Source organism: Rhopilema esculentum, chromosome 3, assembly GCF_057945365.1.
Source record: "Rhopilema esculentum isolate cy_ngs chromosome 3, ASM5794536v1, whole genome shotgun sequence".
NCBI lineage: Eukaryota > Metazoa > Cnidaria > Scyphozoa > Rhizostomeae > Rhizostomatidae > Rhopilema > Rhopilema esculentum.
This window is the reverse complement of record NC_142817.1, coordinates 651,152-677,280: the sequence shown is the minus strand read 5'-3', so window position 1 is coordinate 677,280 and position 26,129 is coordinate 651,152. Positions and strand designations below refer to the sequence as shown.

The following is a 26,129-nucleotide window of genomic DNA, read 5'->3' as shown; positions in this document are numbered from 1 at the left end:
AAACTGTTATTAGCAAGTCGAATGCATCAGAATCTATGTAAATTACCTATTGAATCTTGTATGAACCTTTGTACTGACTTAGCGCAATAATCCTACAATGAATTCGCAAAGATAGCTTCGCGTAAGCTTAGTTTCAAAGGAATCATCCGAAAAATCTTTAGTAGCATATTTAGATTAAAGCATATTTAGTAGTAAGAAGTGAATTTCGTCGATTCTTTAGAGACAAACGTTTGACAATAATAAGTCTAAACATTTGCCACTGACATCATTAGCGCGAGTCTTGCCTACCTTTGTATGGCGTCCAAGCTTTTGTCTTGTTGAAAAATCTTCTTGTCTGGGCATGATTTTGAGAAGAGAAATCAAACAAATATGAAAATTCATTCAAAATATTTAGGTGTTCATTTATTCTTTTGAAAATTCATTTAGTTGTACTGAATGGTGCTTATGAAAGCATGCTATCTATGCGGAAACAGAGATTGATCTTTTCAATAAATGACTGAGGAGAACTATATTAAGTATCAGTTTTGGTCCATTTTATTAATTCATTACTAATATCATAATTTCATTCATACACTGACAAATCAAGTTCATGAGGTTGGCCCAATGTTGAAGAATTAGCAATGGCTTAATACAAATTAGCAAAGGACCAGAACAAGAAATCATGAAGTTTCATCTGAAATTTGATGACGCAATAAACACAACAAGAACACAAGACAACCAACACCAAACGTACGTATGATGCAAATTAAATTAAAGGTCGATGCACCTTAAGATCCGACAGGCCGATGCACCTTAAGATCCGACAGGTCAAGATTTATTGCTTTTGAAGATCAGCTGATAAGCACCAAGCTCTTCTTTCCGATCATGAAGATCAGAAAAGATTATTCGACCTGCAATTGACGGAGGTCACCTGATCTGTAAAATTATTATGCAAGAATTCGTAGTGCAGAACAGTCGGATAGGAAAAGTCAATGATATGCGATCGCTAAAAAATCTAAGCCCATATATGCATGTCGACTAAAAAGGGAACTTTTGGTTACTGATGCATTGTGCAAGTTGCGTATCTTAATATTTCATTGCAAAAATTATTCTACTAGGTTGTTATGTACTTGATGAAAAATTCTTTTTCTTCTTTATCTTTTTCTTCCTAGAAGCATAATGGCCTATTGCTACGTGGTATCTTGTTGCTGTTGTCTGCTACTGAGATCTGCAGACGAGTAACCAGCAAATGAAATAGCTCTGGAGTTCTTTAGTGAAACATTGAATTTTGAATAGTTACGGGATGACGGGAAAATTAAGAGGAAAATTTATGATAGAGCGGTAAACAGTAACTTTCAGGTTGCCGCAAAGCAACTAACTTCTATCCATTGGGTAACATATGGTTATTATGACAACATCTCTCTAGTGTCCTATACCACTTCATCCCTATTCATACTCTTCCCACGTGTACACCAAACAGACTAGGGATATGTCAGCGAATGGGGAGGAATACATGAAGGTGTCGTATTTTGAGCCATAGGTTGTGAAGGGACTATGTGACCGTCAGTCTGTTCAGAATTAAAAATAGGCTTTGCAGCGCGTTTATCATCGAGAAAACATTGAGATTTAACCTTACGTTGCAGATTGGATATGAAGCACTAGGTCGATTGTGTAGTCTAACCAATGGGAAATATAGAAGGCTAGCTAAATGCACCGGGACATAATTCCTTTAAGCTGTCATTGGTGAAAAGGCCTACTTTCTTCACGGAGAAGAAATGTAATGGCAGCATGATTATACACCACACACCACAAATGATTTGGTAAGAAATTTAAAATTAAAATCTACATGCAAAATCTAGAATCGCTTATCAACTTATAAGGGATGTCATAAACGGACTTCTGCCATATGCGTAGTCCAAACCATTAGCTCTGGATTTTATTGACTATATTACCAATTTCATCAGATGTAACAGTCTGAGATAGCAAGAAAGAAAAAGGGAAAGAGTAATAAAGAAGATGTGAAAAGATATGAAGTCGAGGCTTTTGGAAACATTTACAACACGGATGCTTTCCAAAGATGGGAATTCTTATCAAGCATACTGCGGGTTCAACTCTGTAATAAAATAGATAAGAAGCAGTTAATTTTGCACAGCATAAAATTATGTGCAATGAAAAGTCCTTTGGGAAAGACTCATTCTCTGAAAACTGTTGAGTATCGCAGATAATTGACTTAATAATATATTTTGCAGGTCAAGATGACATTAACTGTGGATTGAAATATACAATGAAAGAATGTTTTTAGAATACATCTAAGTAGGCATTAGATCATCAACATACAGTGCTTTTTAACTTCGTCGTGACTTCGCACGCTAAATCTGTAGAATAAAAGTTATGAATTAACTTAGCAAAACAGGCCAATTGTGTTTTTTAAAAAAAATGGCCCACCATCTGAACCCGCTCAACTGATTTCACTACAGTTTGACACGTTAAGACTTACAGTAGTTTTATCATGGTATTTGCTTTCGGCAAAGTATTTCTAATCTGGAGAAAAAAAACTTACTTTGACTTTTTTTTTATTTTTCATTTGCATGTAGATTTTCTTTTTTCTTCTTCAATGCATTGCATCAAATTAGGTTGGCTCTCTCAAGATCCGGGAATATTTGACAACGTAGGCAGTCTTTTGGGAAAAACCTCTTATGTATTTCAAATAAATAAAGATAAAGAAATTGCTTCAAAATTGAGCATATGTTAACTTACTTAAGGTAGGGCCAAAAAATTACGGAGCCAAAAAATGTATGGGGATTTACGGAGCCAAAAAATCCAGCAAAATTAACTTCGAATTGTCACCCCTATCTAAATATTCATCACAAATTGGCCAGTGACATCACAATATGAATATTTGGCAATATAAGTGTTGGGGTGCAATTTTTTATGCCTTTTTATAGTCTACAAAAGTAAATTCACTCGAAACATCAATGTTATCAAAGTTTTAACGAGCTCTAGCTTTTTTATTGTTCTGTTTGAATGAATTATTTGCCATTATAAATAACCAACTTTTAGGCGTAACCAAAAATTGCTAGTTGACCAAATCCAGCAATTTACTTGAATTTCAGTTTACGCATCTTTCGGTCCAAACGTGCCATCTGCTCCAACTTCAATCGCTCGTGCTCTTGTTTCTTCAGCTCCGTCTCTTTTCTAATCTTCTTCAATTCATCTTCCTTAATGTTGATTTTAAATTCTAGACCGTGTACAGATGCCCCAAAGAGCCGAACTTTCTTTTGCAGTTCCAATATTTTCGGTGCAATTTCGATTGACTTCTCGTAGGCCTGTTTCGCTCTGTCGATACTTGCCTTTATATTGTTGCGCACTTCTTGCTGAAACGCAATTGCCTCACGATGCTGCGCTAATTTGCTTGTGTACCTTGCCTTTGCGTCGTTGTGTTTCTCGCGCAGACGCGAAATCAGCCGCTCCAGGTTATCTTTCCGGCGATAAACAACGACAAGCTTTTGCTCGTTATCGCGCTCCTTCACAATAACCTGAAAAGTAACAATTATCCCAGTTATCAATTGGCAGATGTAAATCCTTCCCGACGGCACAAGGTTTCCGGACCAGGTCTTTAATTACTCAGAAATCACCACGAACAGCGTTGATATTTGACAGCTCCTAAATGCGTGTACCAATACAGCTTTATCCTGTTGCTAATTACTGGAGCTAAAGCAAGTCTGCGAATGAAAAGGCCAGGCAAATAGCAACCGAGAGTTTTTAGGCCAAAGCTTAGAAAACTGAACAGGCATTAAGATGATTACCGAAGAAATGCTATACCACTGCTTTCCACGATTGGTTTGAAATAAGGGAAACAAGTCAAAATAATTTCAATTTAAGATTAAGATAGATAGAAAGTTTCTTTTTGATTGAAGAGGCAGGCTGCTGAAACCAGAAAAACCACATGAAAAGACGTCTTCTCTTGCTACCATGAAATGAAAAAGGAAATGAAAAACAGAAACAAATATTCAGGATAGATTTTGTCTTACCTCATTTATTTTGTCTTGTGTTTCTCTCACTTTATTCTCATAAACATTTCCCTTTGCTAAAAACAATTTGCAGTTATCGATAAATCTATCAATTTTCAGTATTTTATCATTCATCTGCTTCAGTTTTTCCTCTCTGTGAAATATTTGCTCCGTCAGTGCAGATTTCTTGGGCAATATGTGACTGACCTTCGCCATTGCCGCTTGGTATCTCTCTCTCGCTTTCCCCAATTGCTTCCTCGTTTCCTTCTCTCTTCTCACCGTTTCAGCTAATTGCTTTTCTTGCTCTTTCCCCCTCTTGTACAAAAGCATTCCCATGTCTTCAGTTTCCCTCAGTGGCTCCATGTGGTTTTGAATCTCTTGGGGCTCTTCATTGTCAGCCATTTTTTCGACAAAAAGACCAGTCAGCTCTCCAACAAGCCAGACTGAACTGATAAGCTCAGTGTTTATTCAAATAAGATCCAAAGCTTGAGATCCAAAGTCATATTTTGGAACATTCCAATCAATCATTTTCCAGCAATTGTCTTCAATAATGTAACCTCCAAGAGTTAAACTATTAATCGCAGCATTAATCGTTGCTAATCATATAATCAATAGAGAAAATCAGCAATCAAACACATAATCATCAAAGTCACTGACAATAGCCTTGCAAAAAAATTTACTTTAAACCCTGCAAATTTTGGGTCTGTCTTGAAGTACCCTTCCTTTCCTGTTGCTTTCAGCAAACAGGTCCTTTACAGTATCCGAAAATGTTTTTCTTGAGGATTCGTTTCGTTGTGTTTGCGAGAAATAAATACAGCCGAAGAAATGGGCGTGACTACATCGCGAGTTTCAACCAAGCTCATCTTTTTAAGCAACTGAAAACCTCTATTGGGCTTTCCGGAAAAAAGTCGAATGCGACAAAAGAAAATCGTCAAAGTAGATAAGTTTGTGTGATCCTTTTATGTTCATTTTGATCAAAGTACCTGATACCTGAGCTATGCTTTAGACGATCAATTGATGTGTTAAAGATGTCCATACTAAATTTGATACATAGTGTTAGTGCGAATAGCCCTTGGTCGTTGTAGTTAAGCTATTTTCATCTAGCTTCGTTTTTACATTGCATTGTTTTCTTTACGCCTCTTAGTATACGTTTCATTAGCCCATATTTGGTATTTCCATTTTTGCGTGTTCTTGCTTTTCCTCGTTTACTTCCGGTAGCTATAAAGGATTTCCACCCCACGTTTTGGGTGGTTATTGACTAACTTTGCATTGCGCTGTGTTGGGGGCAATTTTCTATCGTTTACATGCAGTTTTTGGCCTGGTAGTTTCTACATGCTGTGTTTGGCCGTCGTGCAAAATTTTTATGGCTACAAGGACTAATAGATTGTAAGTTGTATGTATTATTATGTAGTTATCTTTCACTTTATTTATAAGTAGCTCATACTTAACATTTTGTAGTCTAGTTGGGTTTCTACGTAGTTCTATCTTCTGCTAACATTAATTAACCTTTTATAATTATTCTTTTTCATTATATTGAAATATTAAGCTTTTTGTCGTATTCTCAACTTATAATCTTCATGTATGTTAATTGCTAACATTTTTCTTTAGCGAACCACGTTTAACACATCACCTCAGAACCTGTGTTGTTTCTTGCTGTGTTATCTGCTGGGGATTTAGGTGTGGTGCGTTCGATATACCAAAAGTAGTCAGAATTCAAATTGTGGAATACACATAGCATCTCAATGAACCTCCACGAACGCCTGCCTTTCTACAACATATATACAATTTGAAAACTCTTCTTAATAGGCGCAAAAAAGCTCTTCATGAAGTTCTTCAATATTTCAGTATTTGTCTGTAAAAACCTTTACGAGACTGTAAAATTGAAGAGAGGCTTTATTTACTAAGAGGTTTCTAAAAAATTATCCCCTGTTTTCTCTCTTAATTAGCAAAAGGATTTCAAATAAAGCCTTTACGAAAAACGCATTGTAAGGAGACAGCTCTGCCGATGTTCTGCCAAAAAAGTAATAACTTTATTGGAAATGTTTCTGGGGTGCCAGGAGATGTTCTACGGCGCATGATAGACTCTCGTGGCTCCAGCAGAAAACTCACTTTTAATAGAAAACATTCGGCTTGACGAAGACGCAACTGATAAAAATCAGTTACGTTTAGCTACAAAAAAACTATCTATGAACCATGCTTTTCTATTTCAACTAATCTAAAATGCAACCATCTGATAAAAAGGAAGAAAACGGAACGACATTCACTCCTTTATGTTCATTTCTAGGCCTATCACTTTCTGCAGTGAGGTCAACTTAGTAAAATCGACCGGTGTTTGTCTGCTTAATACTTTCCAGCCTGTCTTGTGCCGGATCAGAGGTACTCGCTGTGTACTATTCACACAAGAAAGTGCTCGATCCACGAACGCGTCTGATCAGGCAAAAACATGCAAACAACATCATGAAGTGTCATTGTGTCTGCCTACAGACTCAAGGCTGCATCGGCAGTATATTCTACATAGCGGACAGCCAATGTCAAGCTTATGGAAAGCCTCTAGCTGGACTTGCCATTGAAGAGTTGGCGATGGAGAAAAACGAGACTACTACAGCCGCTGTTTCAAGTTTGATGGTAAAGTATATGGTCTCTTAATTAAACAATATTTTCATTTAAAAAAGCTACTCTATAGTTTACCTAGCCACATAACTATATCCATTGCATTCTCAAAATATTATATTTGCAATACAACTGAGCTCACATCTTTCCTTTGCGCAATTTAGCTGCCGACTTGTCAACTCAAGGTAAACATAATTTCGGTCTTTGAGTCCTAAAGTTCTAAAGCCATGCTTAAACGCTTACAAAACTCTATTGAATGATAACATCCAGCATTAATCAAAAAAGGTTTTGAGAGCGTCTGAACATGGCTCATTTTATCTTTCTCCATAGAATTGCATTGTGCTCAGATATATACTGTACGCAGCAGTTGCAGCCAAGCCAGAACTGTTAAGCTTGACAAAACAATCCTTCTTTTGCAGCAACCCTGTAACACTAATCCATGCAAAGGCAATTCTACTTGTAAAAATCTCGACATTCTCCCTCATTTTGAGTGCCAATGTGCCTACAACTTCCAAGGAATTAGATGCAATGAAGAAGGTAAGTGGCTGAACTTCTATCAATTCATTCTACATTTAGGCTGCGTTTACACGATACAGTATCGTGAAAATGCAGCCTATCAAGCCTATAAATTATGTACACGCTTTCATTTTATATCGGATTCGCTGCACCTTATCGGATTGGTTTAATACCAGATAGGGCCCCTGTTTACACGACAGTAGTTACTCCGCACTGTGGAGTGCAGCCTTTTGTTTCGGGACCTCTGCGTTGGTATTCGAGTAGCGCCAAAAAAAATTACCTGCCATGTGAGCACTGATGTGAGTCACTGAAATGGCGGTAGAAGGGAAGAAAGTTAAGGAAGAAATGTCTTCCTGGACTGAGCAAATAGCTTCAAATGCAGTGTACTCGTGACCTAAATTGGGCAGCCAATTTGCTAGAATGCATGCAGAAAATACCTCAAAGTTTGTTTGGAGCATTTTTTTAGAATGAATAAGAGCCATCTGTGAAAATGACAATTATTTGCTAATGATAAAGAAGGAGTGGGCAAGTAGACCATGAAATAGATCGGAAGATGACTGCCAGACCAGTGCTTTGTTGAAAAAATAGCTTGATTTCTTGAGATCTGGAGAAAGGTTTTGCTAATAGCTTTCAGCCCTTACACCTGAGGCTACGGACTGGAAAACTTTCATGGTTTAATTCATATAATATGCTTTTCTCTCTTATGCTTTCTTATAGCACTCTTTTGGCAGTATGTGCCTTGCAATATGCCTCCTAGACTGTGCCAATATGCATCCAATAAAAGAAAAACATATGTAGATTTCAAACCATAAACTGGATACTTGGCACTACAAACAGATCTCTTCAGAAAACATTCTACAACAGCTTACATCTATTTTTCTCATCAAACTACCTTACTGTGGTAAAAACTTTTGTACTAGTTTAAGCACCATTTATATATACTTTACTTTAAAAAAGGTTTTTGTACCAGCATATGAAACATTTCACAACTTTGATTACACTTTACCAAATTTCATTGCCAGAAACATGATGAATCTTTGTTTTAAGATCATTAGAATGATAATTCAGTGATTAAACAATTTCTTCACCTAAGAACCTCATTAAAATTCTGGTGATTGTGTTAACTCAATTTATCACTGTTAGTTTCCAGCTTATTTTATCACTTATTGCGATACTAGTTCAGTTTGAGATCCTCTTTTAGTTAAGGTTACGGTAAACGTTTTCTGGATTAAATCATCCACTTTTCGATTTTTTCACGCACAATGATACCAAATTTGAAACTAACAGAAATTTTGAAAATGGAAAAAATCTCATGTGAACGAGGTTTCCATAATTTCTTTATCAAAACTTTTAGTTAAGGTCTGAAAATCTTTTGACCTGTTAAGCCGATTATTGTTGTTGCTTTGCGGTTGTGTTGGCATGTCTCATTTTTAACATCGCATGGCACATCCATGTATCCCATCTGTGTTTATTTAAAAGGCTTATTGATCTTAAAGCTACAAGTGACTTGACCCGGATTACACTGTGGTTTACGAGTGTACCTTGCAAATGCGATCAGTAAAATCCCGTTTTCTCCAGACTCAAAATTCATCTACATATAGGTACGAAAAAGCTATTTTGTACCCAAGGAACCAATCGAATGGCTCAAAAATTTGCACACGGCTAGGACATATGTCGGGTAAGCAAAGAGTGTCTGAAAATTTTTGTATTTGCTCTGATCCGTCTTTTATAGCCCAATACAGCTATGAGAGGGAAGAAAAATTGTTTGCCAATTTTTGACAGAGTACAGTTTCAAGGGAAGGAGTAATTTGAAAAATCTGAGACACTAGCTAAGGATCTGCGCTTTCTGCTGAAATTATTTTTGCTCACAGTATTACAAGTAGATAAAAGAACATTTAGTCGCGGTAAAAGGAAGAATTTGCGAAAATGACAAGAAATCAAGTCGAGTTATCTAATGAATTTCTAAAATAGATATCCACAACAGCTTTATTCTGCAGACAAATCTTTGGATACTTGACAAGACCTTAGGAAGGTGAACTTAAAATTCCAAGTATCATGTTAATTGTTTTTTAGCGAGGAGCATCTGACAATCTGGTAATAAATCTTGCATTTCTAGTGACAGGAATCAGCTGTCTTGGTATCAAAATAAGGTATCACTCGGCAGTATCCCGATACTACAAAACGTGGGACATCCAGAAGATACCAGTTCTTAAAATCACGTACTATGACATATTCAAAGTCGACAGCTAGCAATTTTACACGGCTATCTTAAAAATATGGAATGTTGGAATGCTGGAATGTATTTTCTAAAACCTTTATTTCTACATTCTTACAAGATTATTTGTATTAGTTTGGGTACATTGGTAGCTTATCGTATAGGAAGGTACTACCATGCAAAAGCTAAATTTCTTGTATTCATATTCCAACATTCCAGCTTTCCGAAATTCCAACATTCCACATTCCATGTTTTCAAGATAGCCAATTTTACACTGTAAATGTACGTTTAATACTTCGAAGTGTTGTCGTTACTACCTGAAATATTTGTTTTTGCTCATAGAAGAGGTCTACTAAAAAGTACTATACAAAGTCTTTACAACCATTAATGGAGTTAGGTATAAATGTGTAAATCATATAGAACTTGTTTACGAGGTATTTGAAAGGGGTTTTTGAACAATTACTGCCAAAATCCAGTTTAAATCCACGAGAAAAGAGGGCAACGTATAATTGCTAAGAAACAATAATTCATTTCCTTTCAGAGACAGCCCATTGTAAAGACAATCGTTAAAGCATTACTATAAATCTGGCAGCTTTCTCCTCTATAGCTGTACAGACAAGCTGTTTATGGGTACGAATAAGAAATCCTTTATCTCCAAGCGGTTACTACAGACTGAGAGATTCTTCTGCTACTTCAGGCAAGGTTTTGTTCTGCTGTGACATGGCAGATTTAACGAACCAGGGTATGTATTAATCCATTTGATTATATGATGCTATCTAACAACCTTGAGTAGAATGTACTTAAACGCAATATGGTGCTACAACTACAACAGGAAAATGTATCACATATGACACACCATGAATGCTATTGCTTAAATTGGTTGCCAAAATATGAAATTGTTATACAATATTTTCTTGAAAACTAATCGCTATCAAAATCTTCAAGGTGGATGGACCAAATTACTTAGCATAAAAGCAACCACCAACGACTTTGAAAAGTTCAACGCATCCATTAAAAGCTATGGATGTGCATTTGGGTTAACTGGGTTCGATGCCGCAGCGGAAACAAATTATTATCAAAACAAAAAGGTGAAAGCTTACTTTGATGTATTACTGAGGTACGATCAACTAAAGTTCCGGTGTCTGTCACCAAAACGGAACCAATCACTGCATTTCCAAACGTCTTACTACTGCCTAGAAGAGAAATTCATTGGTAAATGGACTTCATCTGCCCAAAGTTCGCTTACTTGTAAAGCATTTATTAACTTACCTGGTGATGCACCCGATCTTGTTGAAGACTGATCAGATTTAACCGTCAATGTAGATTTTCTTCACCCATTTAAGCATAAGATATAATGGGCATACCGGTACAATTCACCGGAGGAAGGCATTTTCTCGTGCGATGGAAGAAAAGAGGCAGACGCTGCTTCAATGAGCCGGGCTCAGACAGTGAATGAAGGTGACTCATGGGAGCTCTACTTGCGTTGAGTTGGCAAGCTACTCATCACTTGTAGCAGAACTGTGATAATAGTAAAAGACTACTTTTGCACCCAGAAAAAAAGTTGCACTTTCTAGTACTAAACGCATAGTTAGTAATGATATCAAGACGAAAAGCCTGAAAGTTCACGTGTAGATTTCTGACAAATACGAGTGACTCGAAAGTTCACCCACAGCTGAAAAACGAGGTACTTTAACAGCATCAATATATCGAGTCTTGCAGAAGTCCTAAGATCATTTTCGTAAATTCTAAGATATAATGACAGCTTTCATCAAAAGCAAAAAGGATTAACATCACTTTTATTTTTCTGTCACTTTCCTTCTCCTTTGCATTTTTACAAGACGGAACTTGTGACACAACTTGAAGTACCCGTATCGAAGAGTATGTCGCAAAATATGAGCATTCAGCTCCTTGCCATTTCTGGATAATTTGGTTGAAAAGTCTTACACTGGATTTATCACCAGTGTTTATTGTAAACCTGCCTTTTCGGGGTTATACACTCGATGGAATTCGTTTTGCCCAGAAAAAAGGAAAATCAACGCACCCATAAGGCACTGGTAATTTATTCCCAGTCTAAACTCGTTTAGGAGCTTGAACAACTTGAAAAGGTCTTTCTTGAAAAGGGCTATCCAAAAGATGGAGATTTACATTAAGTAGAAAATCGTAAGTTTTTCGGCTGATATAGAATGTGGTCCGCAAAAGTGCCTGGTTTATCTAAAATTATGATGGATCAGTAAAATTTACATTCGATTTGAGTCAAATTAAACAGGCATGTTTCATTGCTGTAAATCCGCGCATTGTTTACAGTACAAAAAGGCCCTTCCATTCATTCAAAATGATTGCGCTCCTACCATCCAATTTCTATGTTCTCATTCCAATTTATAATTCATCATTGCAATGAAAATGGTTATCTAAGGAGGCAAGTAACACCAGCATGCCACTAGGAGGCACGAAAGCAAATCTTCGATCTTCCAGTTCGAAATTCATTATATTCAAGTCGTTAATGCCCAAAATAATATTAACAAAAATAATGAATTGCTATCTTACTACATTTTTTTTCTTTTTTCAAACAATTTACAAACAGAGGTTGCAAACAAGTTACAAATTGCAGGTATAATTATCACACACCTTTGATTCGAGCGTTGAAACGGGTTTAACCTAACAGCCGCGTGACTTAGACAAACAATCTGACCAATAATGTACCGTGTTGCATTAAGGAGACTTTTAAATTGACAAGTATCGAGAACGGGTCAGTATCAATCGACACTAATGCTGAAAGGGTAGGTCTTGTATTATTCAGGGTATTGAGTCTGTGCAATGCAATTTTCGATAATCGCATACACCAATGTATAGGCCATTTTCATCAAAGATGTGTTCCGCTTTAACTTTTTCTAATACCTCACAAAGAAGCTCGGTATTTAACAAGCGAATCTGTTATATTATAAAAGATCAAACGCTCCTCACATCAAATTGATTAGAAAGTCTTCAAATATAAGATATCAATTACCTTTGGCAATATTCCGCTATTGAAATCCTAATTCATCTATTTCATATTTTTCATCTTTTCGCTTCTCTACTGAAGATCGGATCGCTGCGATAACTTTGTAGGGGCTGGAGTTCACATTTGCAGTCTGAAAAGAAAGAGCAGCTTAATTTTTTAGGCAGGATATTTTCGAAAATAAACAGATTATAATCTTCTTTGGTTAAGCATAAAAATTCAAAGCAGAGAGCAGCATTAGCCAAATAGACAAAAAGTTGGTTAAAAAGAGAAAAAGACAAAAAATCTGGTTTTTAGAGATTCATTCTTGCTAAGTAAAAAACCCAGCCAAGATAAATTGACAAAAGATGTAACTGCAAACGGTGACTCTTGGCATTTTCAGAATCTTGTGATTACTCAGAATCTGTGAAGTGTAAAACGGTGTTATTTTATCATGCAAAAATGGATGCCGAGCTTCAAAATTATAGGCAATATTTAATTTAAAAAACAGCTGCTAAAAATGTACAACATAACAAGTTCTCGGCAAATTTTCGACTATGATCCTAGGACTATGATCAAATGGGTACAGTGAAATCGTTAAAAAAACCAAACATATTTTTAACCCAAGATATTGGCGAATAAAAATTAAACATCTCCACAATACAGTAAAGCCCCGCAAACAATAACATAGGAAAATAAGAACTTACAGACTGATTTTGTGGAAATAACACCCAAAGATAAGAACCAAAAACAGACTGATTTCTTTCCATGTTCTTATGAGATTGTACATCATGTTAAATAAAACACGAAATTCTCAAAGTCTGAAAGTATAGTTTTCAAGTTGTCATTGTGGTTTGATTAATTGATATTCAGATCCATGTCATTTTATTTTCATTTTTTCATATTGGGATTGAAATTTGTTTCTCCTCAACAAGATACCATATCCTCTACAATTTGAAATTCAGTCAGGCCATTCTTATATCTAGTTAATTTTATCTTGTGCATCATAGTTGTTAGTGTCCTTGCGATAAGAGCCACACCCTGAACATATCATGAGTAACACATTTATAATAACATAGTCAGTCTGTCCTTTAGAAAAGTAGGTTCTTGTTTGCGGGGTTTTACTGTATTCGAAAGTTAGAGCATATTAAAAAAACCTTTTTATGCAAAAAAATTAAAAATGGACAAACCCCAAAAAGGTCAAAGGAACTTATGTCCGATCTTGACCTGAAAGAATCAAAATGAGTTTCTAAGCAAGCACAGGAAAACTCTTGACGAAAACAATTCAAAAGAAATGAAAAAACACGAATCGAGAGGAGCGTACAAGATAATTGCTATTATCTTTTAGGTGTTGAATATCCGGCTGGGGAAACACATTGTTCAGCCTGTAACTTTATTGAACTCTCAACCTTTAAGCAGTGAACTATAAATGAACTGCGTGTTTCTGTGTGTGTTTAATTGAGAATAGCAATTTACGAATACTGATTGGTCCACAAGCTAAATGAATCACAAAATCTATACCGGAAGAGGAAACCAGATATGGCATAGAAAATAATGTTTACAACGTAATGAATAGCGACAGGTAGTGCCAATCAGATATCATGAATTATGAAAGAGGCTTGTGTTTGGTTGTAATTAGGATATTTTGGAATTTATTGTATTTGCTATTTGTAGGTGTAAGGACAGTTATATGTTGCTATTCCAAGTTTCACGCTCAATGCAATCATCAGGCAACTGTCCAGCTCTGCCTATACGGAATCGAGCACTTTTGACAGGTAAACATTGATTTTAATTGAATGCTATTCGAATAGTCATAGTTTTTAAACAAGGATAGTATGAATATGTCATTAGATATATTCATCGCTTCAGGACAGCGAAAGCTTTGGTATGAGGCTCATCATCGACAGCATTGACAATGAAGTGTATGGCTCTCTTGATAGAATCAACTGTATGGCCCTCTTGATTGAATCAAGTGTATGGCTCTCTTGATAGAATCAAGTGTATGGCTCTCTTGATTGAATCAAGTGTATGGCTCTCTTGATTGAATCAAGTGTATGGCTCTCTTGATTGAATCAAGTGTATGGCTCTCTTGATTGAATCAAGTGTATGGCTCTCTTGATAGAATCAAGTGTATGGCTCTCTTGATTGAATCAAGTGTATGGCTCTCTTGATAGAATCAAGTGTATGGCTCTCTTGATTGAATCAAGTGTATGGCTCTCTTGATAGAATCAAGTGTATGGCTCTCTTGATAGAATCAAGTGTATGGCTCTCTTGATAGAATCAACTGTATGGCCCTCTTGATAGAATCAAGTGTATGGCTCTCTTGATAGAATCAACTGTATGGCCCTCTTGATAGAATCAAGTGTATGGCTCTCTTGATTGAAACAAGTGTATGGCTCTCTTGATAGAATCAAGTGTATGGCTCTCTTGATAGAATCAAGTGTATGGCTCTCTTGATAGAGTCAAGTGTATGGCTCTCTTGATAGAATCAACTGTATGGCCCTCTTGATAGAATCAAGTGTATGGCTCTCTTGATAGAATTAAGTGTATGGCTCTCTTGTTAGAGTCAAGTGTATGGCTCTCTTGATAGAATCAAGTGTATGGCTCTCTTGATTGAATCAAGTGTATGGCTCTCTTGATAGAATCAACTGTATGGCCCTCTTGATAGAATCAAGTGTATGGCTCTCTTGATTGAATAAAGTGAATGGCTCTCTTGATAGAATCAAGTGTATGGCTCTCTTGATTGAATCAAGTGTATGGCTCTCTTGATTGAATCAAGTGTATGGCTCTCTTGATAGAGTCAAGTGTATGGCTCTCTTGATAGAATCAAGTGTATGGCTGTCTTGATAGAATCAAGTGTATGGCTCTCTTGATTGAATCAACTGTATGGCCCTCTTGATAGAATCAAGTGTATGGCTCTCTTGATAGAGTCAAGTGTATGGCTCTCTTGATAGAATCAAGTGTATGGCTCTCTTGATAGAATCAAGTGTATGGCTCTCTTGATTGAATCAAGTGTATGACTCTCTTTATAGAATCAAGTGTATGGCTCTCTTGATAGAGTCAAGTGTATGGCTCTCTTGATAGAGTCAAGTGTATGGCTCTCTTGATAGAGTCAAGTGTATGGCTCTCTTGATAGAATAAAGTGTATGGCTCTCTTAATAGAATCAAGTGTATGGCTCTCTTTATAGAATCAAGTGTATGGCTCTCTTGATAGAGTCAAGTGTATGGCTCTCTTGATAGAATCAACTGTATGGCCCTCTTGATAGAATCAAGTGTATGGCTCTCTTGATAGAATCAAGTGTATGGCTCTCTTGATTGAAACAAGTGTATGGCTCTCTTGATTGAATCAAGTGTATGGCTCTCTTGATTTAAACAAGGGTATGGCTCTCTTGATAGAATCAAGTGTATGGCTCTTTTGATAGAATCAAGTGTATGGCTCTCGTCTCGTGGTACACCCTTTTGATATAGTAACATCTTGCTAGCACATCAAACTGGACAGGCAAAAAGCTTACTCTGGTTAATTTATTAGAAAATACATACTTTTGAAAATTCCCAAATCAAAAGAAAACCCAAAAATTAGGGGTATAAAGACATATAGAAAACAAACCCCGCGAGGGATCCCCTATAAACGATCGAAAATAATGCTGGAAGCTCTTTGTCTTCATTTTCTGGTTTAGTTTTCTAAAATTGGAAAAAAATTAGCAACATTACAACAAACATTCAACAAAACCAGAAACACTCAAAACTGACAAAATATTTGCTTGAGCCAGTGGCATCGCAGTTTATGATTGGGCATGCCATAGAATGGGTTTGTTTCTTAGAAGATCTTCCCTATCATACGCTTTTACTGCACGATTCTAAGATACACTGGCTATAGGAATGAGGGGTAATTTCTTATATGGGCTTCTAAAGCAAGGTTTTTCCCAAATCATCATTTTAAGACCAGGCTGGCAGTTTTGAAATATATTAGATTAAAGAACAATTACTTAAAAAATTCAAGGAAACTGATAAAATGCTTTCGTTTGGGAGAAAATCCTTGGTACAAGAACAAATGTTTAGCAAAAGTTTTTAAAAACCCTATCATAGTTCATCCTTTTTGATGAACTCTCCAATTTCTTCAGAGAAAACTTAAAATCAGACCCCTAAATACCAATCACAAGATTTTGTTGAAAAAAATCGAAAATCTTCACAGACTGCGAAAGCCACGGAGTCTATCAGCCATGTCTAAAGAACGGTAACAAGGACAATTTAGTGTCTTTTTGTTAACTTTTGATTCACTTTTTAGTAAATGTAGCTACAATTTAGTGTCACAAATGAAACCTACCATCTTTGGGAAAACAAAACCCGAACTATATGCATACAACTTTAGATCTTCAATGAACGCTGCAAAAAATATTTGTTGAACAATTTCAATCAAAACATTTAAAGATTGATGGCAACGTGTATTGTGTATCAGTAGAAGACGGACATTTAGGATAATCGATTCCCCACGTTTTAAAAACAACCTATTCAAAAAAGAAATGCTAAAGTTCCAATGTGTTCAATATTTACTTTCCAAAATGGAGTATCTTCTTACAACATCTAGAGGTCAAGATTAATCTAAAGCCATCGGGATTAGTTCATCCTTTCAAGGTTTTACTTGGCTACAGAATTTTCCTTTAAGCAGCTCTAAAAATATCTCAGCGCATATGATACACTGTTACCAACCTTTATATACAAAATAAACCATTTTAAAGAAGTCCAATCCAGGCTTTCGACTAATGACAAAAGTGCAATAGTCCTTTTGCGGCGTCTGCGGAGAAGGAAAGCAAAACATGGCTCATGTGATGAGGCTAATGACTATAAAAAGCGGGAGAAAGAATTGAGAAGAAGGAAAGACAGAAGAAGAAGGAATAAGAAGAAGGAAATACAAAATTTTCCAACGAATGGATATAATTCAGATACGAGATTTTTTCTATTATTAAAGCAATGATGTAGTTACTAGATTATACCAATAAATTTCAGTTGAAAGATCTGTACTTTCTTTTAAGTATTGTAACATCAAATTTTCGAATAATTTTTGGATTTTTTTTGTTATCTCATTTTCATGCCCATTTTCATGCCCATTTTCATGCCCAATACTCATCAATTTCCAGTCAAAATGGTAATACATTCACTGCAATTTGCTATTAAATCACAGTTTTTTCAATAGCAACTGAGAGAATAAAAGTGATTTTCCAAAGTTCAAGAGATCTGGACTTTTTAAAGGACTTTTTAAAGGACAGGAGATTTGATTATTTTCTTTATATTTTCTACGAGCATTTCTTCACAGTTTCTACGAGCATTTCTTCACAGTTTCTACGAGCATTTCTTCACAGTTTCCAGCCAAGCAAAACACTTTGGCTGACATTCTCTTAGAAGAACTGCCATTGACTGTTTCATTTAAAAGAGCATCGTTGAATCATGAAATAATTCTTGTGACGCAAAAACATTTCACAAACAACTATTACTGAATGGCAAAACTCACAATATATCCCAAGGCGACAGCATCACCAAATTGAACAGCTAGGCCAATGGAATGGTGTGCCTAGAATACAACGGATATTTGAGATGTAAACATTGCAATAGAGTCATTACGTCAGTGACGTCAGCTGATAGATGTCAAGAGGTTTTGAAGAACTCAAAGCACACTGCTATGAAAGGTTCTACCTGCTTCTGTTGTACATTCTTAACAAATTCAGTCGATCCTAAGCAAATCCTCTTTCAAGCTCATTACGTTGCCTTACGAACATTTTCCTTTATGTTTTGCAATTAACTAAAGTGATCTAAACAGTGACAAGGAATATTACAACCGATGCTCTAAACATCTACACATTGTGCCAGACTGATAAAGACAGCATTTATTTGATTAAAGGCAGCACTGATTAAAAGGCAATGATTGGTCGAAAAATTACCAATGAGGACTACGTTCTTTTCTATAGGCTCATTTCAATTCTGATTTTTTTTCTATCGCAAAACATTTCACGTAGTCGTTTCCACGTATAATTTTGAAAAGAATTCAAGGGATACAGCAGGCATAATTCACAAAGCACGTACCTCTACCATGACTTGCCAATAATTTGCACCGTAATTACGGTGAGGGTATCGCAAAGCAGAGATGTGAAGGTGATTCCATTTTGCTGCAAAAAAATCGCAAAAACTCCAATCATCAACATAATTATCTAAAAATTACAGAAATATAGAGAATTTTGGAAATTTGAAAGAAGGCCAGTAAGTGTAGAAAACTGTATGAGCGAGTATGGTGTAAACTAGCTATCAGATTCACACTAGAATACATTTGTTAACTGTCTGTCTGGCATCGCACTGAGAACAAAGTTTCACTACAAGAACGAAAGCTTTCTTACCATAATATTCTCCATTTCCCAGCAAGATGTGCAAATGCGGATGAACCTGGCTGGCACTTGCACGGGGATAAACATCCCAATACATGTGGCGGAAATTATAGTCAGGAACAAGGCTGTGCACTTTATCGTACCTACAAACAAAGAGCCAAACGTTTACATTTTAGTTGGGATCCACAAGAAAGGTTATAATAGCATAGACAAGAATCTGAAATGATTCAACACAAACCCTTTGTCATGGTGGGGACAAACCCTGAAATTGGACATACCAGATTTTTCCTCATCTTGTGAGGTAATTGAGCAGAGAAATGTATGGCACTCAACGTATGGCACATTTGGGGAGAGTTGTTACTACTGTTGAGTGTTGCATGAGTGTGGCTCTTAAGAGGCTGTAGATGTTGAAAATCACGTTAAAGTAAGATACCCAATGATAGCTACTTTTGTTACATTGAAATAAAATTTGATAATAAGTATCACGGCCAATAAAAAAGACATTGTTTGAAACAGTCGACAACTTGCTATAAGTAAACAAATCAGGTATTCATAATGACGATGTTGACAATTCTATTAAATAGACAGGTCCATGATATTGACAATTCCATTAAATAGACAAGTCCATGAACACCCTGTCCAGGTTTTTTGATTCCTAGATGCTCTCTACAACGAATCGTGAGATTACGATATGTTTTACCAAACAATGTATTTTCTATTGGTCGTGATACTTATTATCAAGTTTATTAACAAGCTGCGATTTCCGGAATCTCAATCTATTGAAGTAAAACTAAAATGAACTCAGAATAGAAAGTTATCATGCAAGTGATGAGCTTGAAATCCAACAACATCTACGCTGGCTCTATTCTGGCTAACAGTTGCCATGCCAAAGAAGGGGGATTCTCACCCCCTTGCAGCCACCACCATACAACTGCAGCAGGGGTAGCAAATTCAGCATAAACGGTAAAACTTGCATCAGAAAATTAGAAATAATTACCACTTGGAGGCCAGGCTCATGGCATCTAGAAACTGGAGAAAAATAGGACACGATAAGAGGTGAGAAAAACCTGAATATAAAAATGTAATTTCCTCCTTGAACGTTGCTTTTGATATACAAATGGGTATAAATTGTCTGGAAGGGCCAGGATATTGCTCGATAAGCATAAGCTTCTCATTGTCCTAAAACTGCCTTCGGATGCATGGTAGAAACAAATACAAATACATCTCTACTCCCTAAAGTATCGGATAAAAAGTGTTTCAGTATGCTGTGTTTCTGCTATTTCATGTCATCTGCAAGTTACATAAAAGATTATTTTTAAACATTGAAAAAATTGTCTTACCTGTGTCAAGGTAAATTGAGAAGGGTCATGTTGCTTTAGAAGAATCATTCCATGAAACTTTTCAATTTTGAATGCATTGGAAACTGTGAAAGATGTCAGAAAATAAGCCGTCAAGAGCTGGGGTAGACTGAGGTATACGAGACACTAAGGAAAAAACAAAGATAGGGGCCCTATTTACGGACCGCAAGAACATCCAATTCAGTCAATACATGTCAAACACAGTAGCGAAGTCGAAAATTATAATTTTCTTATTAACTTAGTTAAGAAGGGACCTCAGCTATAGAATCTGCAATTAAAGAACTCTTGAAGTTTTTGAAAATATAATTATCTTGAGGAAAGTCTCGATACAAAAAAAAGATATAAAAAGGTTGAATAGATTGATATAAAACGAAAGGTATATAAAAATCATGTGGGGCCCCTTTTGCTAAGGAGCCGTTGTTAGTAATCGAACTAAGGTGTTCTAAACTGCGCTACAACACTGAGCAGGGGTTGCAACATAACCAGTATAACTTCGCAATGAAGATTAAACTCATATGAAATTTTTTAATTAATGTTCTCGTTGTTTCTCCATGCAGCTAACATCTATTACGGGGATTAAATAAAATATACGAAGACTGCGATTTTATAAAACGTATAGCCATGAATATTACGATAAAACGCATAATCGCTCAATAAAAATGATATCATCAACCACGCAGATAAGGAACCGGTAGCATGCTTCAAAAGAAAAAGACCCAGAGTGAGAAGAGTCGCCAGCTCTCTGTAATTCCAGGCGTATGAATCACGAGGTGTGGTCACATCGAGAGGAAGGACCAGGACACTGCTCGATAAGCATAAGCTTCTCAGTGTCCTAAAAACTATCTTTGGATGCTAGGTAGAAACAAATACAAACACAAAAAGACAAAGACTGAACAAAAAAACAAATAGTAATGATGCTGGTTGCATAAAAACTCACAAATGAGTTTATACTTTAAATTCGCTTTTTATGTGTAGACAGGTCATTTCTAAGTTGCTACTTCTACTTTCTCGCTTAATGCGATCATCGGGCAGATGTTCTGAGCGTCTGCAGGTCTGCCTATATGGCATCGAGCACTTTATGACGGACCGGTAAACAGCAATTTGCATAACCTTTCAAATTCAGTTAAAGTAATATTTCAAGCTACATACCATGATCTCATCAAGATTGCAGGCACCGCGCAGTCATTGGGCTAGCAGGGGCTATAGCCCCACCTCCCCTAATTTTTTGCAATAATAGGTTAGAAAAATTTTGCGAAAGTTTACTTTAACGAAACATTGGAAAGTTTGCTCAAACGGATTCTAAGTAGTAGCAGTTCGTCTTGGCTGGGAACCCTTTTTTGTTCATTTCCTTGGTGTCCTATCTTGTTAAATATATTCTTATAGTAATTGATACCTTCTCTGAATCAAACTGTTGATAAAAAATAAGTAGAAAGAAGCAAGTATTTTCTATTAGAGGCGTTTTCCGGCGTTCCAAGGGCGTGGCCTAAAAAAATCTTGGTCACGCTCTTTTCAGCCCACTCACTTTTAAAATTGTGCGCGGTGCCTGCAAAATTGCTCCATTTGGGCTAACAAACGCATAAACAAAATTAAAATGAGAATTGCCAACTCAAACAAAAGTAAATTTTACCAATTGCTGCATGCTTCGACTCCAAGATACCAAAACTGTCTTGAGCTGTCATTCTAAAAAGGTTCTTAGCATTAAAACAAATCATACATTGATATGGAAAACAGATATGGGAAATAGTCATACCTTTTAGGAAATATACTTTTTTTCATACTTGTGGATATAATTGGAACAGGCTTGCAAACAGGGGGGAATAGGGGGTTCAGTGAAGAATAGTTGACAATCCTTGAAAACCTTTAATTAATTTAATTTTCTTGATTTCAAAAGAAATGGAATCAGTGTTTCAAAAACAATTTACAAATGCATCAAGATTTGATTCACTGCCGTTTATAACTCAAAAACTTCAAATGAATTCTTTGTAGCATTAAAAGGTTGAATTTTCATGAAAAATCACATTTCATGATGCCTTATACAAGCAAGATGCAAATTTGTGATACCAATTATTTGATGTGCATAAGAACACACACACAGTTTACAAAAAATCATTAAACATTTCTAAAATGATTTATCTTGTAGAGAATTGTTTTCCGACCACAACTTACTCTTTGAATTTACAAAAGTCACAATCTTTTGCACTTTTTTCTAGCAGGTCTTTTAATCTAGAATTCAAATTAAATGGCAATTCAAACTGAATGGCAGCTCAAAATAGATGATAGACCTCATTAGATATTCATAAGCAAAGTCGAATGACTTAACATTGTATAATAATCTATGGTCATGATTTGAACTTCAAAAGGCCTTAGAGAAGAAAATGTTTCATAATCCTTTCTTAACAATGCATCTTAATAAAAAAAGGGTCATGAGCCCCATTCCCATCCCCTTTGTTCTTTCCCTGGTAATATTATGCTATCGACAGTATGAGATTATCAATAACTGTGACACTTACAGGTCTGTGCTGTCTCCACCAGAAGCCCCTGGTCTTCTTGATCTCACAGAATTAAAAACAACTGACTCCTGTGTGTACAGGTTATCTACGAACACCAGAGTCTAAAAATACAGGATGATTAATCTCAGTTAAGGGTTAAATTAAAGAAATAATATTGCAGGTAAAAAATTAATAATTATTATGAATCAAGTCATTCATTACATTGCATGCATCTAGCAGTTCTGAAAAAGTTTCGGTGTTAAACCAAACTTTCCATGACACTTTCCCACTAGGACAACAATTCTGGTCAACATTTTATATCTTTAACTCTGTTTCAAGTCAGTGATAGTCAGCTATACAGAATTTCCAAGGCCTCTGCATAGCAGATTGGGTTGTATCAGCAGTCCAGGTCAGATTATATACCAACTGACAAGGTATAACCATCATCCAAACAAAATTAACAAATGAAAAGCACCTGTTTCTTTGTTTTTTCAATCAGCTCTGCATTATCTTTTAGCCAACCTTTAACCTTTAAAAGATAATAACAACTCAACAACCAAAAATCAAACATAGACCATATGAATGCATTTTCTACATTCACCCATACAATGCATTTCATGATGTTTCAAACAAAGAAAAAAATAGAAAAATAGAAGTTTTTGTTCGAGAAAAGAAATTTTTCTGTAACTTTGGTTGATATTGTCTTATATACATGACAGACAACTGTTACTTCATAGGAGGAACATCATAGGAGAAAGTTTATGGGCAAAACTTCATAGGAGAAACAAACAGAAAGAGTAAGCAAATATCACCAAAAGGCCACATTTGACACAAAATAATGTTCAAACAAAATCTGCAGAGCAGGCAGATACACACCTTGACCATGAATGTTTCACTCAATGTGACTTCAGCAGTTTTTTCTCTCACTTGATACACTGAACCAAAATCATTAAATAGTTTCCTGAGATAAAGGTAGGTTAAACTTTAGAACAAGAAATTTAATAAAAAAGAAATCTTTCATAAATCAATATTCAAAATGGATAATAATTGATTTGTGATTTGGTGTTGAATACCTTCAACACAAAAGTATGTTAAATGTTGTTGCAGGATTATACATCTCCCAGTTGTAACTTCAAGTATCAAATCAACTGCAGTTAGATGACTTGATATATTGACTTGATAGATCATGAAAAATAACAACAGCAGTGAATACAATAACTGACCTACAAATGGAGTCCATACTTTGTGCCCAGATATGAAGTGAGCTAAAAATATTGTCAACATCAGTTGGAGGGTTTCCATTAAAACACTCTTTAGTTATCCAGTCCTGAAATGGAACAATACTCTTGATGAATATCAACATTTCTCTGTGATTAAAAATACTTTTCTGTACAAATGAAAAAGTTTGTTTAGTATTAATGCATTGTTTCATTACTACATCTAGATTACATATTGTACAGAGGGGGGAGGGGGGTGGGGTGAACTAATCCAGCCCATCAAAAGGTTTTAAGTTGCCTTTGGACCAAAACTGGTTGAACATATAAACCTACTATCACATTAGCTTGACACTTGCAAGGATACCAAACATCACCAAGATGTCCCAGGGTAATGAAAGTTGGCCATCTCTGCCACACATACTTAAAACAATATCAGATCATGGTACTTCTTTTCTATTCTTTCTGTAAGATATGACGAAGTAAAGGGGGACAAATGGGGGGGATCACTTACCCCTAGTTCTCAACAGGATTGATTTTGTATTTGTCTAAATTGAATCAAAAAATTTGGGGAAGGGTGCTAATTTGGTAAATTATTCTAATGTGGTATGACTCTATGATTTCAAAACTGCCTTTATGTAGCCAAACCTTAGTCACAGACATTCTGTGTACTTAAAATTGGCATTATATGCTGGTAAATGATGTTTATGACAGTAATAAGGGCCTGTACCAAACATTTTCATTTTGTTCCCCAACCCCAAGTCTTTAGAGTATGGAAGGGGCAGGCAAAAGGTTAGAGTAGCTCTACATGCCAAAATCTAAAATTGCACACCAAATTTACAATAGCATTATTATAGAAAATTTATGTTTGCACACCATATGATAGAAAAATGAGGTTTGCACTAGAAAAATGTGCCTGAAATGATTGTTCACATGCAATATCTGGTTGTGAACTGCCATAATTTGCACACTGGCCAACCTTACCGACTAACATGTTTAATCTGAATAATAGCTGATAAATAAGAAAGATTTTTTATTGATGTCAGTCAAAAATAAAAATTTTCCCATTATTCTTTTAAGGGGGCTGACAAATTCTGAAATAATTTAAACAGTGCTAAGCACTGGGATAGGCTTAACTTTTTCAGTGATTAAGATTGTATATTGATTAAGATTGAATTTCAATGGCATGTTAACAGCTTTCAACCAGGCCTCCCAGTTTGAGCTATATGATTGCGTCACAAGCATTCTGTGCTCCTAACATTCAGCACATACCTAGGCGAGACAAGGTGTGGGCTTCGTGACAGAACTGGTTCTCAAAAAGTAGCAAAGCACATGCCTCAGCCATTGGCATATTGTAAAGATTACATACTTTTTTATCAGAAACAAGATCTTGTTGCTCCAGGAATCATTTTTCAATTCCAGTATTCACCACTTAGGAAATCGCATGACACAATATGGTTGTTAAACGGTAGAAAACTGTCTGTGCCAGTTGAGTGTGATCAGTGGCGGAGCATGACCTTCCAGACTAGGGAGTGGAGGGTCATCAATAAAGAAATTTACTGACGAAGACATAGATGGAGAAAAATTTAGGCACTATTTCACTGCACAAAAACATATTTGGCAAAACATTTCACGTTAATTACACTGTAGTATCTTGAGCTAAAAATTTTCCTTTCTTCCTCAGTGTTGTTATTTTCTTAACAAGACGAGTTTCTTCAAAGATCTTCAGACTGGTTCAGTGTTGAAAGAAGATGACACCTCCATACAGCGGACACCTCCATACAGCGGACACCTCTCTACAACGGACAATAACATTGGTCCCACTGGTGTCCGTTATATGGAGGTTCCACTGTATAAGTATGCTAAATATTTAATTGTAAGTGAAAAGGTATTATCTTTAGCTAATACACCATTGTGATGAATTCATTCTATACCTATAAATCAACATTATTTCCTCCTGCAAAATATTTTCCTTTGAGATGTTAAGAGTGATTCTTCTTCAAACAATACCTGACTTTTGAGATCAATTCTGAATGGTTCCACTTGCACATCATCTCTTGGGCGGAAGGAAAGCTTTGGACACTTGCCTTTTGGTATACGAAAACGGTCATCATTGGAAGGACTGAAACTAAGATAGACACAAGCTGCAAGAAACAGTATAACGACAAAAATCAATGCAACTCTAGCATGCTTGACGCCAAACACTGTGTTGATGTTTTTCATGTTGAAATACGACGACGAATCGTCCTTTGAAAATGGCGATGGCAGTGAAATCATGACGGCGGACTTTTTATCCGTATACCCACGCCTTTTTCTATCCATTGAAAATTTAAGATGTTATGGGTGTCATTTTCCACGTGGCAGTCATTATGAATCAGCCTCGACTATGTGGA

The 26,129-nt window shown here is 36.0% G+C and overlaps 3 protein-coding genes and 1 long non-coding RNA gene across 4 annotated transcripts; 2 read left to right on the top strand and 2 right to left on the bottom strand.

Moving 5' to 3' along the window:
- Positions 1 to 255: 255 nt before the first annotated feature.
- LOC148960481 (uncharacterized) lies at positions 256 to 1,071 on the top strand. The gene is made up of 2 exons (XR_016144655.1): positions 256 to 394; positions 427 to 1,071. It is a non-coding gene; the product is annotated as an uncharacterized LOC148960481 (long non-coding RNA).
- Positions 1,072 to 2,229: 1,158 nt separating this feature from the next.
- Positions 2,230 to 6,367, bottom strand: LOC148960480 (uncharacterized). Its single transcript, XM_089112816.1, has 2 exons — positions 4,011 to 6,367; positions 2,230 to 3,515 (listed from the first exon to the last, which is right to left on the bottom strand). The coding sequence occupies exons 1-2, from the start codon at positions 4,389 to 4,391 to the stop codon at positions 3,078 to 3,080; spliced, it is 819 nt and encodes a 272-aa protein (XP_088968942.1). The 5' UTR covers positions 4,392 to 6,367; the 3' UTR covers positions 2,230 to 3,077.
- LOC148960479 (uncharacterized) lies at positions 6,364 to 8,939 on the top strand. The gene is made up of 2 exons (XM_089112840.1): positions 6,364 to 6,614; positions 7,019 to 8,939. Exons 1-2 carry the CDS (start codon positions 6,447 to 6,449, stop codon positions 7,283 to 7,285), a joined length of 435 nt encoding a protein of 144 aa, XP_088968966.1. The 5' UTR covers positions 6,364 to 6,446; the 3' UTR covers positions 7,286 to 8,939.
- A 103-nt stretch (positions 8,940 to 9,042) lies between these two features.
- LOC135692480 (uncharacterized) lies at positions 9,043 to 26,118 on the bottom strand. Its single transcript, XM_065210616.2, has 18 exons — positions 25,747 to 26,118; positions 23,746 to 23,849; positions 23,399 to 23,483; positions 22,998 to 23,051; positions 22,544 to 22,644; positions 22,200 to 22,256; positions 21,661 to 21,713; positions 20,016 to 20,098; positions 19,673 to 19,704; positions 18,688 to 18,818; positions 18,380 to 18,462; positions 17,811 to 17,870; positions 17,012 to 17,096; positions 16,629 to 16,687; positions 15,912 to 15,985; positions 13,495 to 13,531; positions 12,335 to 12,458; positions 9,043 to 10,523 (listed from the first exon to the last, which is right to left on the bottom strand). Exons 1-17 carry the CDS (start codon positions 26,056 to 26,058, stop codon positions 12,351 to 12,353), a joined length of 1,518 nt encoding a protein of 505 aa, XP_065066688.2. The 5' UTR covers positions 26,059 to 26,118; the 3' UTR covers positions 9,043 to 10,523; positions 12,335 to 12,350.
- Positions 26,119 to 26,129: the final 11 nt, after the last annotated feature.

What these genes read in the sequence shown, in the direction of transcription:
- LOC135692480 (XM_065210616.2), bottom strand. Translation starts at nt 26,058, where the DNA reads ATGGATAGAAAAAGGCGTGGGTATACGGATAAAAAGTCCGCCGTCATG. An exon ending in ATTGGCAAGTCATGGTAGAG is followed by an intron (nt 17,871 to 18,379) that starts GTACGTGCTTTG and finishes GTTGTATTCTAG; the next exon opens with GCACACCATTCCATTGGCCT. An exon ending in GGTTTATTTTGTATATAAAG is followed by an intron (nt 16,688 to 17,011) that starts GTTGGTAACAGT and finishes TATTTTTTGCAG; the next exon opens with CGTTCATTGAAGATCTAAAG.
- LOC148960479 (XM_089112840.1), top strand. Translation starts at nt 6,447, where the DNA reads ATGAAGTGTCATTGTGTCTGCCTACAGACTCAAGGCTGCATCGGCAGT. An exon ending in CCGCTGTTTCAAGTTTGATG is followed by an intron (nt 6,615 to 7,018) that starts GTAAAGTATATG and finishes CTTCTTTTGCAG; the next exon opens with CAACCCTGTAACACTAATCC.
- LOC148960480 (XM_089112816.1), bottom strand. Translation starts at nt 4,391, where the DNA reads ATGGCTGACAATGAAGAGCCCCAAGAGATTCAAAACCACATGGAGCCA. An exon ending in CACAAGACAAAATAAATGAG is followed by an intron (nt 3,516 to 4,010) that starts GTAAGACAAAAT and finishes GTTACTTTTCAG; the next exon opens with GTTATTGTGAAGGAGCGCGA.